Raw genomic sequence first — 14324 nt, 5'->3', positions numbered from 1 at the left:
CGCTATCCCCAGGTAAGCGTCCTTATGGGAGTTGTAGTTTTATTGAATGCTGAGGCTGAGGACTACGATCACCACAGTGCAGTGCGCTAAGGTTGAAAATGTTATGGCGGAGTCTGGCTCCAATGTTGAAATCGTGGAGGGGAGGTTACGTGAAGTTCTGACTCCCCTTGGCTTCGAGGTTTATCCTTTACAGGTAGAGCTCAATGAAAACAGTGAGGGCTAGGGGTACTGCTGCAAAAAACCTAACTTGAATGCGATAAATAATAGTACATAGACGCGTTTTGATTAGCGTCTCCAAAGTAATGTCATCTTTTCCACAAAAAGATTCCTAAAACAAATTTCCTAAAGTTTGTGCTAGTTCACTGTAATGGAATAAAAATAGTTTCCTCTTTTTTGTTGATTTTGTTTTCATTTTTATGTGGCAAATATTAAGGTGCTTAAGCTGTTTTTTTCTGTATGCATGGAGAACACGCGATTGTTATCCACAATAAAGGAAATTGTGACAGATTAAGAAATGTATTAGTCTTTCTTGAATTCAGCCCCTGGAGCCTGTTACCTTGAATTCTCTAAAGCCTGAAACCGCTTAGGACAGCCGTGCGGAGGGGCCTGTGTCCGGCATGAGCTCACGGTTTGTGTTTGTGTCGTCCCGGCAGGTGGGCTGGTACAATGCAGTGTTGCCGCCCTCGCTGCACCTCGGCCACCCCAGCGACACGCTGGCCGCGGTGGTGCTGAGCGCCCCCGCCATGTTCGAATCCAGCTTCCTTCCCTTCCTGAGGAGCCAGGCGTGCGGCAGTGTCAGGGACCCCATCGACCAGTGCGTGGCACACTACCTCCCCCGCGCCGTCGCCCAGGTACCCCCGGTGCCCGAGCACACCTGCACAGGCCATTGAGAGGCGCTGCCGAACACGTGGAGAGAACCGAGGTTCAGGGTCAGGGCTGGGCTTAGCTTTTTCTCTGGAGTTGCGTATTGTTGTCTCTGTATGGCAGATTTCCAAGGCTCCTCTACAAAACAGCCTGATCAAATTCTTTGGGAGAGCAGGCAGATATTCTGTGGCCCCCCACCCCCAGTGTAACTCCTCTGTCCTCTCCCCTCCCTGCCCGGCTGCAGTGTTTCCCGGGACAGCAGGTAGAGATCAGCTATGACTATGAGATGCTGCCCAACCGGAAGCCCAAGTTTCTGGCCCAGACCGCCGCCCATGTGGCCGGAGCAGCGTACTACTACCAGCAGCGGGATGTTGCTGACAACCCCTGGGGGAACAAGGCGAGTACGCCGGGGTGTCAGAAAGACACAGGTGGTCCACAAGGGGGCTGTCAAATGCAGACAGGGAGAGTCTCCAGCTCTGCTGTCCATTCATATGCTTTTGGTTTAGTTTGTGTTACAAACATACATAATTACCCAGAGTAAAGAGGAGCCTTTCTCGGCTTTAGCGCGAGAATCTTCCTGAATTCGACACACGCACATCTTGTTTTAGTGCTCAAGACTTTGCTCTGGCGAGTATAAATGAACCAAAATACTAGATCATCCTCAACCAATGACATAGGGGTGTTCTTGCTGTGCCTCAATTACTTTCTGAAACTCAAGACGCAAATCGTCCAACCCAATACAGTTTTGCAGTTAATACAAATTAATTGTATTTGTTGAGGCACAGCTTGGTTTTCACTCTTCAGTTCCTGTGACTGTTGTAGTTATTATGTATCTCGTCTTGAACGTTCAGTTAACATTTTTGGCGCCCAGTCGGTGCTGGAACGGTTGTTGAAAGAGGCAGGCGGCTCTAGAGAGCAAGGACGTTCCAGAGATATTGGGAGGCAGAGGCTGGTGTGGGCCAGCAAGGGCGTTCGGAACTGAGCCGTGAGGGAGTTCCTGAAGTCAGTTTGTCTACCCATCTGCGTGTCTCTCACTCCCTGCCCCCCCCGTGCTGCTGCAGAAAATGTTCGGCGTGTGCGTGCACCCCCGGTTTGGCGGCTGGTTTGCCATCCGTGCCCTGCTGGTGTTCCCGGGGGTGGGAGCAGCCGGGCTGGAGCAGAGGGACCCCCCGGACTGCGTACCCACTCGCGAAGACCGGATCCGGCTGCTGGAGAGATTCAACACCTGCTGGCAGGACTGGAGCTACCGGGACGTCGTAGCCCCCGCAGAGCGGTACTCCGAGAAGCAGCAGGCCTACTTCTCCGCCCGCCCGGCCGATCGACTCGCCCTGCTCCGAGACTGGGGGCTCCTCCGCAGTGAGGACCCAGGACAGCGCGCGTCCCCCACTCCTGCAGAGCCTGGTAGCCACAAAGGAGGTGAGATGGCAGGCGATGGACCATTTTATTGACCTCTTCCACCCGGAATTGAGCTTCATAAAACAGGAAGGGACTACAAAAGAGCTTATCGCCTTTAACAGAGGCAGGGCACTCTATTCATTTATTCACGGGGACAATGGTGTGTAATCTCGCCATACACACCCACGCCAGGGACAGAGAGCAATTGTAAACCAGGTTTTATTTTTTCACATTCCTTAGCCTGACTGCAGCTCATGTCTGGAGACACAGAAGGCCTTTATGCTCAGATTAAAACATTTCAACCCACCTGTCAATCATAACTTGCTTACCCCATACAGGTCTTCTGGAGTTTACAGTCCTAGAGGGCACCAGGAGCTTCTTCAGGTTTATATTCCAGCCATACTCCTGATTGGACCAGCGATGGAGTTAATTTCTCAATCATTAACCACTTCTTTAGCACAGCTGTAAAAACTGAGGGACCGAGATTCTACAGAACGAAAGATGGGGATCGCTACAGTTCTTGATGGGGGGGTTCACTGCTGTAAATGCAATAATCCTCAGGCAAAACCAACAGAAACCCATCAAGTTCCAAATCTGAAATGCTGTACACTGCTGTGCAAAACGTCTCGACAATTTGCATTATATTCTGGCAATGTTTTCCTTTGTTTATGCAGAAACACCAGTCTTTGATGGACATTCTAATGAAACTTAGCCATGTTAAGAGCCTTGATAAATCTTAACACAAAAAGTATTGTTTCAGCTTCATGGATCTGTCGGGAGGAACACTGACCTGTGTCAAGGACAGCTAATTGGTAAATGGGACGGATTAGGTGCTAACCTTTACCTGGAATTGTTGTGATCAGGTTTTTGAAGATGCTGATGAAGGTGCATTAAAGATTGTTAATGACAAACCTTGTTTCTCGTCACTCTAAGTAAGCTGTATAAAGTTGAATAATGAAAGGCAATACTAAGTGAAGACTTTGAGTAAATTGTTGATGTTCATAACATGTTGCCACTCCAGATGGTCTTGATGTCAGACAGATCTGCACAGCAGCACACTTGATCGATTTCATCTCGGTCCAGTTTTAATTTTAAATGTACATGAAATGAAATCATTTGGCTGAAAAATGCAGAAACAAAAAAAATCATCCCACTTGCATAAATGTTAACTTGTATTCAGTTGCCTAACGTGCAGACACTCTTGATTCACAAGGCTCTTTCATTAACCCTCCCCCCCAGAGAAAACAATGTAGACACAGTCACATGAATCTTTCGGGATGCTTTTTTCAAAAAACGTTCATGTTTGGCTTTGGAAACTTCATATTTTGTTTCTTCTTTTTTCTGTTCGGTTTTCATAGAAAGCCAAGCTGTGCGCCTCCTCATGTTGCTCATCATTCCATTGGTTTTTCAACTAGTTTAAAATTTCCTTTCAAGGAAATTTATCAATTAACAATTGTTTAAATAACAGGGGACAAATGCTGTGACAAAAAAAGTCACCTTCCTCCATCTGAAATATTGCAAGAGCAGCTTTCTTCTAATAATAATACTTTCTTAGCTTAGAAGCTTTCTTCTAATACTAATAGCCCAGGACACTGGGGTTAACAACCCTACTCTTTGAAAAAAATGCCCTGGGATTTTTAATGGCCACAGAGTCAGGACCTTGTTTTTATGTTTGATCCAAAGTACAGTGCGTTTTTCATAGTATAGTGTCCCTATCGCTACAGTATACTGGGGCATTAGTGCCCACACAGACCACAAAGAGAGCGCACCCTACTGGTTCCACTAACACCTCTTCCACCAGTAACCTCCGCTTTCTCAGGTGGTCTCCCATCCAGGTTCACACCTCACACCTGCTCATTTATTGGGTTGCTAGTTACGTGTTTCCCTCTACGAAAAACCAAGGCCTTCCTAATGGGCCAACTAATAATGACACACCTAAATCACTTGACTTCATTCAATGGCATGAGACTCACTAGTGAGGCGGCAGTCTGACAAAACTGGTCCAAGGTTAGAAAAATGACAAGATTTAAACCTTAACGAAAGATCTTGCAGTGTAAAGAGTGCTTCCGAAATCAGTTGTAGAACACACTCCCGACGGTAAGCTCACACAGGACATACAAGGAAAGCCTTCTAACGTACAAAGAGACTGAAAAGATTTTTTCATTTTTATTATCAAGATTTATTTTATTTTTTTTAATAATGCAACATTTGGCATCCATGATTAAACACCGTAAACTGCAGAGAGATGCTAAAGTTTCATGATAAGGGAGGAGTGAGGAGGATGGAACTGAGGGCACTATCAACACCCCCTTCTAAAAGCTGACCGAAGAGCAGCTGTACCTTTCCTCCAGCTGAAGTATCTCAGCACCATGCTGCAGAAGACACCACACACAGCAGATTTTTAGTTGCGGGAAATTGTGGAAATGACTACCTGACCCACATCCTTGGGAGCCCAAATCCCTACTGGACTTTGGTCCAACAGGGCTCTGAATTCCTTACCCAACAGCTATTGGGAACTAATCTCTTGCTTAATCAGACCTTTGGAACAATTTCTAGCTCACAAAGAGCTGTTTATTTCAGTTTTTAAATTCTTGTCATCAAATTGAAAGCTGCAGAAGAAAAATGGCTCTCATTAACCAAAATTGAAGTTCAATTCAGAAACCGTGATGCCAACAATGCAAACCAGGAAACAACTATGCTACAGGAAAGAGGGCTGCGTACATTCCTAGGCTGTTAAAATTCTTGATTAATATTCCAGGTTTCCCCAAAATCTGCGATTCCCTGCCATCATCTGCTGTAAGTCAGGGACAGGATAACTTGGCTTTGCCTGTCCACAATCAGTTTATTAATAGTATCACTGCCCTTCAGTTCTACAATTGGCCCCCATACAGATCACTTCAACATTTTCAGGAGGAGGAATGTGGAATGAAGAACTGGGTCTGTCCAAATGTCTGGGTACCAGCATCAATCACAAGTCATAAAAAACAGAACCTGATTGGCAGCACAGGCCTCTTTATTCAACCCTCCAAAAATCCACTGTAAAACCTGTTGTAACTTGCATTCAGCATGTGGGTCAAAAGCCATAATCTGGTCCAGTCCATAATCAGTGTATCCCAAGGATGAGTGCATTTGGAGATCTCCTTTCAGTCTCTCACAAAGCTTCCAAAACAGTCTTCTGACCCAAAGCTACACAGGATCCCCTCAGATCTTACGTCACTTGAAGGAATTATTTACTTTGCAGGAGCAATCTGCCATACAAAATATTCTTATAAAGTCAGCTCACTTATTCAAACAACTATCTGAAAACTACGTACTGTGAAGTGCATCACAGAACACACAGGCTGTCCCAGGGGTTTAAAAAAATGTTTTTAACTCTAGTTTCCACGCTCATAGGAATGTATGTCCCGCCACTGCTACCCAGTTCACAATTTTCACAATACAGTTCTTTGAAAAGACTAATTTTACAAGTCCCCTGTAGATTTCCCAGGCTCTAAAGGAACCGGCTCAGGTTCAGCTGGGAGGTGTTTCAGGCACGCAGGATTGGGCGCGGGCCAGTGTGGAGTGGCCCTCTGCTCGCTGTCCTGTGGGTGCTCACTACCGCTCTCCCCACCCCCCCCCCCCCGTCTCCCCGTGATCCGTCTCTCTCCAGGCCGGTGGTGCAGGTGAGGGAGCTCAGTGGTGGTAGGGCCTGACCCACCCCAGCAGGATTCGGCCGTAATTGGCTGTCATGCCCACCAGCCCCAGCAGTGCGATGGACCCGAAACTCCCACGCGCCCGCTTCTTCGGGTCTGCGGGCAGAAAAAGAGAAGCCCAGTGAACAGGGGTCCCAGGTCCCTCATGAGAAGAAAGCATTGTTGCTCGTTTTAACAGCTTTGGATTTCGTGGTCTAGCCTCACCTCCAGTGGAGTAGCCGTGCGCGTACACCTCTCTGCTGATAACCCAGGTCATCCCCAGGGCACTGGCCAGGCGCTGCAACAATACACAGTGTGAAGCACAATCACTGCACACCAACAGTCCCTGCAGCAGGGGGTTCACACGGCACATTCTGCTGGAGCAATATGCTTTACACAAACACTCTCCTACAGGCCTAGTTACTGGAGATGTACTGTACTACAAGTCTGATGCGCAGTGTAAACCCAGAACAGACAGTCCTGAGCTCTTTGCTCACAGAAGCAGTTCTCATACAGAATAAAAAAAAAAGATTACAAAGATCAGACATGCTAGGTCATTCTTTCAGCAGAATAAAAACGCAAAAGGCTTTCCAAAAAGCTCGATGACATGCAGCAAGACAGTGTCAGAAGCCAGCCCCTCCTGTGTCCCATCATTCACAAAAAACATCCAGGATCCCTTCTGAATTAATGCTGAATACTGCATATAAGGCCTAAAACAGCCCAAACTGCTCTACCAGGGGTTGCTAATGCTGGCCTCGGAGACCCACATACAGTACCTGCTGCTGGCTTTTGTTCCACCTCTCCGCTTAATTATATAACTGAACCCTTAACTGACCAGATTATAGATTTAATCTGAACTCTTTGTTTACATGTATAATTATAAATAACTTAAGACTGCTAGCTTTTACAGGACAAGAATTTGTTTTTTGCCAAGGTTCCAGCGCAGCCACTTGCTGGTTCGATTAAGGATTTGTCAAGGAGCGCAGCTGCAATGAAAGCCAGCAGGAGTGCGGCCCCCAGGACGAGGATCAGAAACCCCTGTGCTACGCGGCTGGAGCTGTACAGAGAGCCACAGGCAGCACTACTCACCGGGTTATGGAGCCCCCCTATGGCTAGGAAGAACAGGAAGGCGGGGTACACCTCCAGGCTAGGAAAAAAAAAATCCCACAAGGGCTTAGTAAACAAGTGAGGCCCAAGGCAGAACAGAAAATCTAATTTTCTACTGCTTACTTCTGACACACAATCTAATTTCCCCCTGCTTAACTCCAGGGAGGAAAAGAAAACAAGCAATTCTGTTTAATACATGACATCTTCTATTCCAAGGCCTTTATTAGAGTCAATTTTAATCAATTCCCACTTGGTTCTTGAGAAATTGTGAAATAATCAGAGGTTTTGTTTGTTATCTTAAGCTGAAATTTCACTTCATCTGTGAAGCAGTCTGATTTTCATCTCGGGAATACAGCCAAAAGAGGAATGGCAGGCACCAGTCCGAGCTCTACTGCATAAGGAGGTATTAAAGTGCTTACTGAAATTCTTCACCTGTTGGTCACCTTGATGTTCAATCTCAAAATTACAGCTGGTTCTAAATTTAGCACCATGTACATTAAACCGGACTCGGGATGAAGAATACATCATGCCCGTCTTCAAAAATCAGCATTAGAGCCATGTCTCTCTATGTACTAATGCAAGTACTTAAGACATTGTTGAAGTATAAATCACTCATCTTACGTGGCTTAGCTTTTATCCCTACTTGCTTCTTAAGACAATGAAGAACAGCCTCGCTAATAAACAGATCAGAGCTATCCATCATCAGAAATCCTCCTATTCCTGATAAGGGTCACAATGACCTGGAGCCTATCCTTGAAGCCGGGATGGGACAGCAGTCTGTCACAGGGCAAATGGGCGCGCACACAATCACTGGAAATCCGAGTGCGCACAGGGAGAACATGCAAACTCCACACATAAAGCAGTCCAGACCAGAAATAAACCCGGGGACCCAAGAGTCCCACCAGTAATAACCTCCCTGTGCCACCCTGAACGATAACTTCACTTAGGTTTTACTTTTTCTTTAAGGAAATTAATACCTACAAGTTCTGACGGATTATAGATTGTAAAACACTTTACTGTTTACGGGTTTCAACCAGAAATCCCGTTATTTGTGGTTACTTTTAACACTATAAAGTCACATTTCCGTAGTCAGGTTCACGTTTCAGCAGTCATAGTTACGGATGTTTGTATTTGAGACATTTAAAACAGTCATTTGTGCACAAGCTGTATGTGTGTGCTGCGAATACAGTGGTACATTTAGCTGTGAAAAACTGAGCTTTCATGAAACATCCAACACACTGCATATACTATAAACTGAGCAGGGTATGCTTCACAAAAATTGTTACTAGTGCCGTTTGTAATCTCCTTAATAAGTAACCACCTGCTTCCCCTCCAGCGCTTAGGAATACGTTCAGATATTGTCGGCACGGTGCCAACCCGATGAATTAATCCTATAAATCTTATTTTCTTTTAGCTTTTATTTTGTACTGCCGAACGAAGCCCTGCAGCGTTTGGCTCTATCCTATCCGACTGCCTTACCGATGTCACACGCCCTTGCCCACATCTCTTGCTTCATCAGGAATATCTGAACATTTCTCAGGTGTGACCAAGGTCACCTGCAGCAAGAACCCTGGGTTCCGAACCCCGCCGTCTGACAAAGCTCCTGGTAAATGCAGCTCAGGAGAACCCCATGCAGTGCTGTACGTACGTATTCTGGTGAGCACGCTGAATGCAGTTAAAGATGTTGCCATTCTCAGGATCATCACTGTACATCTGAGGGTACTGTCAGAGCCAGAGAGACGCGCATTAATGTTGAAACACATAACATTACAGTTATTCCAAAATGATGCAGTTCCTTCCAACTGATGCTCTTGAACGTTTTGTCAACCGGTTTTACACAATCATGAAAAACACTGGTACTATACAGCAGTATTGACTAACTCCAACACACTAGCATTGTGTGGAATGGCATTATTTGGAAATTGCACTTAAATCACAAAAGTGTTCTAAATCAAGAGCACATTGTAAGCCTCCAGTATACAAAATTATGTTTTGGGGAAAACAAACTGCAAAAAAAGATTAGTTCTGATTTCATTTCAAGAGTTCAAGGGACTATCAATGGATTCCCAGCCTGGAGACTGTAATTCAGATCTTTCTCATCCTCCTAACCTTGAAGTAACATTTCCTGTTCAAACCAAAGCGTTTCACTTATAATGACAGTGCACATTTGCCTTTAAATGTGTGCAGAGCAGAAACACTGCAAAAGTGGTCTGTTCAGTCCCACTCTCTGTAGCAGGACACTTCCAGACAGACACATCCGCAAACTTTTAAATCCTCCAGAACTGAGATATGTAAGCATTCGTATTTGATCTTTTTCCACAGGCTACTCCTTTGGCCTTTAAAACAGGAACAGTGCTGGTTTTTATACTGATGTATGTTTTGTTTGGTCTAGGGGAGGAGGCGATAGGCCGCTGACTGTAATGAAGGACAATCAACAGCAAAGTCCAAGGCAGATACACCTACTGAATCAACAACCAATATCTGTGGCAAATGACAATTGCACCAGGGGGACAATATTTCTCATTGTTCTGTTTATGAAATTAATCACTGCACCATTCAGTACAGACCAAAGCTCCCTGTGCATGATATTGTTTAATATTAACATTTCTAGGCAAAATTAACAATTAAGTAGGACTAACAAACCTAAAAAACAAATCTCAGGAAACTGGTTGATTACTTTCATTAGGAATGAGTTATTGACTTATAATATTACAAGTACAGGCTGAATGGAACAGATGCTCAAGTTTTCACTTTCCCCCCCCCCAAATCAAGAAAACCTTTTTTGCTTCAATTTGTGGACAAGGGGCATCACCTTTTCAAGTTTTGAAAGGCTATGTGCTGAAGCTGTTTAGGCACAGGAATGAGACACACACACACCACTCCTATCCCCGCAACAGCTGCTGAGCTTTCATTTCAGCAGCTCCGTATGGAGCAGACAATACTGAGTCCACGAGAGAATAGGGACCTGGGAAATTAGTCTGTCAGCGCTTTTCTTTCGCACGCTGTATGCAAATTACATGTGCTCTGGCAGATACGCATGAGGGGCATCAGGGTGCATTTCCTAAGCATCCCTGAACATCAGTACTGCTCTCCGCAAGTACAGTATATCTGCAGAGACTTGCGCAGTAAAAGGGCTCTTCTGTCATTAGCACAGAAAAAAATGCTAATTTAAAAATAGAATCATCAGTTTTAGCAGAAATCATCTGAGCGTAATTTGACAGAAAACCAATTACGGCTACAAAGTAGTTAACATTAATTTTCTAAGCACACAAATTGTAAATCTCTCCTCTTCATTCTTACCATGGGCAGGTCTTATTAATATGAATTTTCTGCCTGCAGTTGGTCTTGACTGAGTAAAGCCCTTTTAAATCAATGACCAGACCGGTGGCTAGACCTTTCTACATTCACTTCCGTCAGCTGCACAAAGCACTCCTCTGACAAGAGGTTTACTTTACTCATCCTCCTGGGGGCAGAGCCTGTAGCTCTGTGGCTAAGGATCTGCGCCTGTGGCTGGAAGGTTTGCCAGTTCAAATCCTGCAGCCGGCAGAGGAATCCTACTCCATTGGGCCTCTGAGCAAGTCCCTTAACCCCAGCTGCTCCAGGGGTGCCGTATACATGGCTGACCCTGCGCTCTGACCCCAAGTTTCTCTCCCTGTCTGTGTGTCTGTGTCTCATGGAGAGCAAGCCGGGGTATGCGAAAAGATGAATTCCTAATGCAAGAAATTGTATAGGGCTAATAAAGCAACATTATCATTATCATTGTAGTATCAGGGGAAGAAAGCTGTTATTTGTTTTAATTCCATTACATTGCCATCAAGACAATGAAGCTCTCAGACACCGGTGGAGACCATATCAGATGCACACACTACTATCAAACTGCTGCATCTCCCATTAGAGGACAAATGGCTGCCCAATGGGGAAGCTGAAATGTTCAAACCTGTGTGCCATTTCCCATGCATTTCATGGACTTTTGATTCAAATGGTCATATTGACTACCGAGACAGACTGGGTGAGGATTTAGCACAACTTGGAGATATTGGCATTAACTCCAAGTAGATCTATCAAGTTGGGTTTCATAACTCCTATAATTAAGGTTTATTGTTCCAAGGTGGAATTCAAATCAGTGTGAACAGCGCTAAGAATGCTGATAGTTCAAGAGTCTGACCGTCAGTATCGCCTGTGTCTGTACATCACTAAATGATAAAAACGATCAACGTTCTTTAGAAAGCTATGGAAAACCAGCTTTTTATATAAGTTTTAAATCAATCTGAAGCAAGTACAGTCATTTCTATCAATGTTTCTTGGTAATAAGGTGCATAAAAACATTAGAGACTGAGTGCAGAGTAGGCATTAAAAAAAAAATCAAAAGGCCATTTCAATAAGCATAATTAATCAAGAGGTACTCCCAGGCCAGGACTGGGAAACACTGCACTAGAACAGACCCTAATTCCAACCCTTACCCTACTGCAGTGCCAAAAATCTTATTTTTACTTTTTTCCCCCCAAGTGACAAAACCAAGAGGTCCGTAAGATATCTTCATTGACCCCCCGACACACACACTCATGACCCCTACGACCTCTCACCTCCACTTTGTACTTCTTGCGTGCGCGGCCGACATTTATGGCCAGGTGTGCGACCATGACGAAGCTGGCGGCACCGGTCAGCAGCACATAACCATACTCCTTGGACAACACCACCATGCTGAACCCGAAACCTGCCAAAGAAAGAGCCGTCACTCCCGGACAGAGACGCCCACCCACAGCCACGGGGAAACACACAACACAACACATCACACACACACAAGCCCCCCAGGAGGAGGAGGGGCAGACAGACAGGAACAGAAATGGAAAGAATGTCAGACGGGAACAAAGAGAAATGAGAGAGAAAAAAAAATAAAAAGCTCAAGGCTGGCAAGGCCTTGTATCGGTTACACGCCCGCGCACTCACTAGCATATCAGTGCTTAAAAACAGAGATTTTGCAAAACAAAATGCTCGGTTAACCTCCACATACTGAACTTTTTGTTCTCTTGTTCCGTTTGCTATAAAATGGATACATCACCATCCAGCATATCTATTTTTTCCGTGCATGCCATTACGCATGTAGCCCTATATTTTAGCTTAATTACACCAGACCAGTTCAGGAGGGATGACAACAGCCAAGTTCGACTGGACTCAACTGTCAGTAATTTGTAATCATTCCTGACATCATTTACTCACCTAAAAAATTATTAAATAATAATTGCTTACACTTATATAGCTCTTTTCTGGACACTCCACTCAAAGCGCTTTACAGGTAATGGGGACTACCCTCCACCACCACCAATGTGCAGCCCCACCTGGATGATGCGACAGCAACCATAGTGTGCTAGAACGCTCACCACACACCAGCTAACTAAAACATTAGAAACACTAATGTTTCTACCTGTACAGCTGCCCCCTGGTCACTCTTCACTCACTGTACGGGATCCTATCCTCCTCGTCCTCTGGTCAGGTCAGCCCTCAGCCAAGTGGGTTAAGCCACATTTTGACTAAAACACTCCATAATCATTTCACTAAATTTAATTTTTGGGTGTTATTTCTATTGAATATTGTAATAACTACTATCATTGACCTCCATTTAAAATAATTACATCACATCTCTTTCACCAACTGCTTTACCCAGTTCAGGGTGACGGTGGCCCAGGGCAGGAGGCAGTGGGCACAAGGCGGGATATACTCTGGATGGGACACCAGTGCATCACAGGGCACACGAACACACTCACACCAGGGCCAACCTTAAAGAAACCCACTAACGCGCCCAGCAGAACCCCACATGAACATGGGGAGAACATACAAACTCCACACAGCCAGATAGCACCCCAGGAATTTAGCCCCGGGTCCCAGTGCTGTGAGTCAGCAATGCAAATCACTGATGGAACCAATGATTTGAAATAATGAGGCAGAAATCTAAGTACATTTTATCAAACCACACCACACGCGTTTCCAATAGCATTGTCAGTCTCTTTCATCTCAGCCAGCAAAGGTTATGCACAGAGAGGGGATGACGCTACCGTTTTTTGTGAAGTGAGACGCTACATGGTTCAGAACCCCCCCACCCACACACACACCCAAGACGCATTATTTATTAAAATCAGACCTGTTCGTGTACAATACTAAGGTCCACGGAGGAATATAAAGCACTCTTACCGCGTCTTCTCTGACTACACTGTAGCCCGATGCAACCATGATAAAGCGATATGCTAGTAATGCACTCCACACTACGTAGTCTTTTAATGGGCGAGATCCATAATAGGAGATGTTTATCGAGATACAGTACTTAAATATAAACACAAGAGGCTAACTAGTGGGCTCAATGAGGGAAGCACGTACAGCAAAAACTGCGCCTGGGAGGTAAAGTGTTAGGACAGTATAAAGATATACAGGGAAAAGACTGACGGACGGACTTTTAAGTACTGTACACTGCAGAGCTACATTACGGCACGTTGCATCAGTTCTTCTGTAAAATGCAAGCTGGTCGTTCAACGCTTTTAATGTGCGCCTTACTGTCTGAAAAAACTGAATAGAAAGGGGCTTTGGGTAAAAGCGAGAAATCACTAGACTTTGTGCATCTGTTAGCATTCTGTCCCGTTTGCAATGTATATCTCTGTGCGGCATCCCTATAGAAACAAGCGCAGGATTCGGCAGCAAACGACAATGACCTTGAAAATCCTTCGCCATATCCTTCTGATCATGATGTTCACCTCCATGAACTTCGACCAGTTCATTCACGACGAAGGTCAATCCAAAGACAGAACAACAACAACAGAAATACACATCATTTAGCGAACCTATCTAACTCGACTTCTGTAAAGACAGTCGCTTGCAAATAACGAATAAACGAATAACATTTAGACGACTTACACATCCAACCAGAATTGTTTTTAATTTTTTTTTGCGAATTCTCTCACCTGTTCCTAAGTGTGACTGTCAGCTGTAAGTGAAATTTGAAAAATCAACACCCACAATCTCCGCCTCTTTCTGTTCTGCGGCCAGAGGTTATATAGTTGCGCCGTCGGGAGGCGGAGTGTCTGGCTACGGAAAGTCAGACGAGGCAGGCGGTGTTACGGCAAGTAGGCCCGAGCTCATCAGGGGCTTGAGCTCGGTGATTATCATGTTTAGCGCAGGTGGAGTTGTTATGATCTTTAGTAAGAAAAAAAAAATACTTCATAATGGAAACTGAATTTCAAACAATTTACTAATTTCTACACTACATAACAGTGGCATCTATCATTATCTGATGATGAATAC

The 14324-nt window shown here is 44.9% G+C and overlaps 2 protein-coding genes across 4 annotated transcripts; one reads left to right on the top strand and one right to left on the bottom strand.

The window, feature by feature from the left end:
- Positions 1 to 74: 74 nt before the first annotated feature.
- On the top strand, positions 75 to 3170 carry mmachc (metabolism of cobalamin associated C). The gene is made up of 5 exons (XM_006635303.3): positions 75 to 193; positions 654 to 851; positions 1109 to 1261; positions 1926 to 2280; positions 2598 to 3170. Exons 1-5 carry the CDS (start codon positions 104 to 106, stop codon positions 2666 to 2668), a joined length of 867 nt encoding a protein of 288 aa, XP_006635366.3. The 5' UTR covers positions 75 to 103; the 3' UTR covers positions 2669 to 3170.
- A 1244-nt stretch (positions 3171 to 4414) lies between these two features.
- Positions 4415 to 14093, bottom strand: mgst3a (microsomal glutathione S-transferase 3a). 3 transcript variants are annotated; one of them, XM_006635302.3, is made up of 6 exons: positions 13985 to 14093; positions 11621 to 11751; positions 8686 to 8759; positions 7020 to 7077; positions 6156 to 6228; positions 4415 to 6047 (listed from the first exon to the last, which is right to left on the bottom strand). In XM_006635302.3, the coding sequence occupies exons 2-6, from the start codon at positions 11735 to 11737 to the stop codon at positions 5932 to 5934; spliced, it is 438 nt and encodes a 145-aa protein (XP_006635365.1). In that variant the 5' UTR covers positions 11738 to 11751; positions 13985 to 14093; the 3' UTR covers positions 4415 to 5931. The 3 variants fall into 3 exon arrangements, with proteins under 3 accessions (XP_006635365.1, XP_069050524.1, XP_069050523.1); XM_069194423.1 differs by lacking the exon at positions 13985 to 14093 and adding an exon at positions 13938 to 13960; XM_069194422.1 differs by lacking the exon at positions 13985 to 14093 and adding an exon at positions 13736 to 13769.
- Positions 14094 to 14324: the final 231 nt, after the last annotated feature.

The sequence above is a fragment of the Lepisosteus oculatus genome, chromosome 9 (genome assembly GCF_040954835.1).
Source record: "Lepisosteus oculatus isolate fLepOcu1 chromosome 9, fLepOcu1.hap2, whole genome shotgun sequence".
Classification (NCBI taxonomy): Eukaryota; Metazoa; Chordata; class Actinopteri; order Semionotiformes; family Lepisosteidae; genus Lepisosteus; species Lepisosteus oculatus.
Note: the sequence above shows the minus strand (reverse complement) of the source record. Positions and strands in the feature narration are given on the sequence as shown.

Excerpts from the sequence above, each read along its gene's own strand:
- mgst3a (XM_069194422.1), bottom strand. Across the intron at positions 8,760-11,620 it reads GCAAGAAGTACAAAGTGGAG|TACCCTCAGATGTACAGTGA; the intron begins GTGAGAGGTCGT and ends TGGCTCTGACAG. Across the intron at positions 6,229-7,019 it reads TAGGGGGGCTCCATAACCCG|CGCCTGGCCAGTGCCCTGGG; the intron begins GTGAGTAGTGCT and ends GTATTGTTGCAG.
- mmachc (XM_006635303.3), top strand. The coding sequence starts at position 104 with ATGGCGGAGTCTGGCTCCAATGTTGAAATCGTGGAGGGGAGGTTACGT. Across the intron at positions 194-653 it reads TCGAGGTTTATCCTTTACAG|GTGGGCTGGTACAATGCAGT; the intron begins GTAGAGCTCAAT and ends TCGTCCCGGCAG. Across the intron at positions 1,262-1,925 it reads ACAACCCCTGGGGGAACAAG|AAAATGTTCGGCGTGTGCGT; the intron begins GCGAGTACGCCG and ends GTGCTGCTGCAG.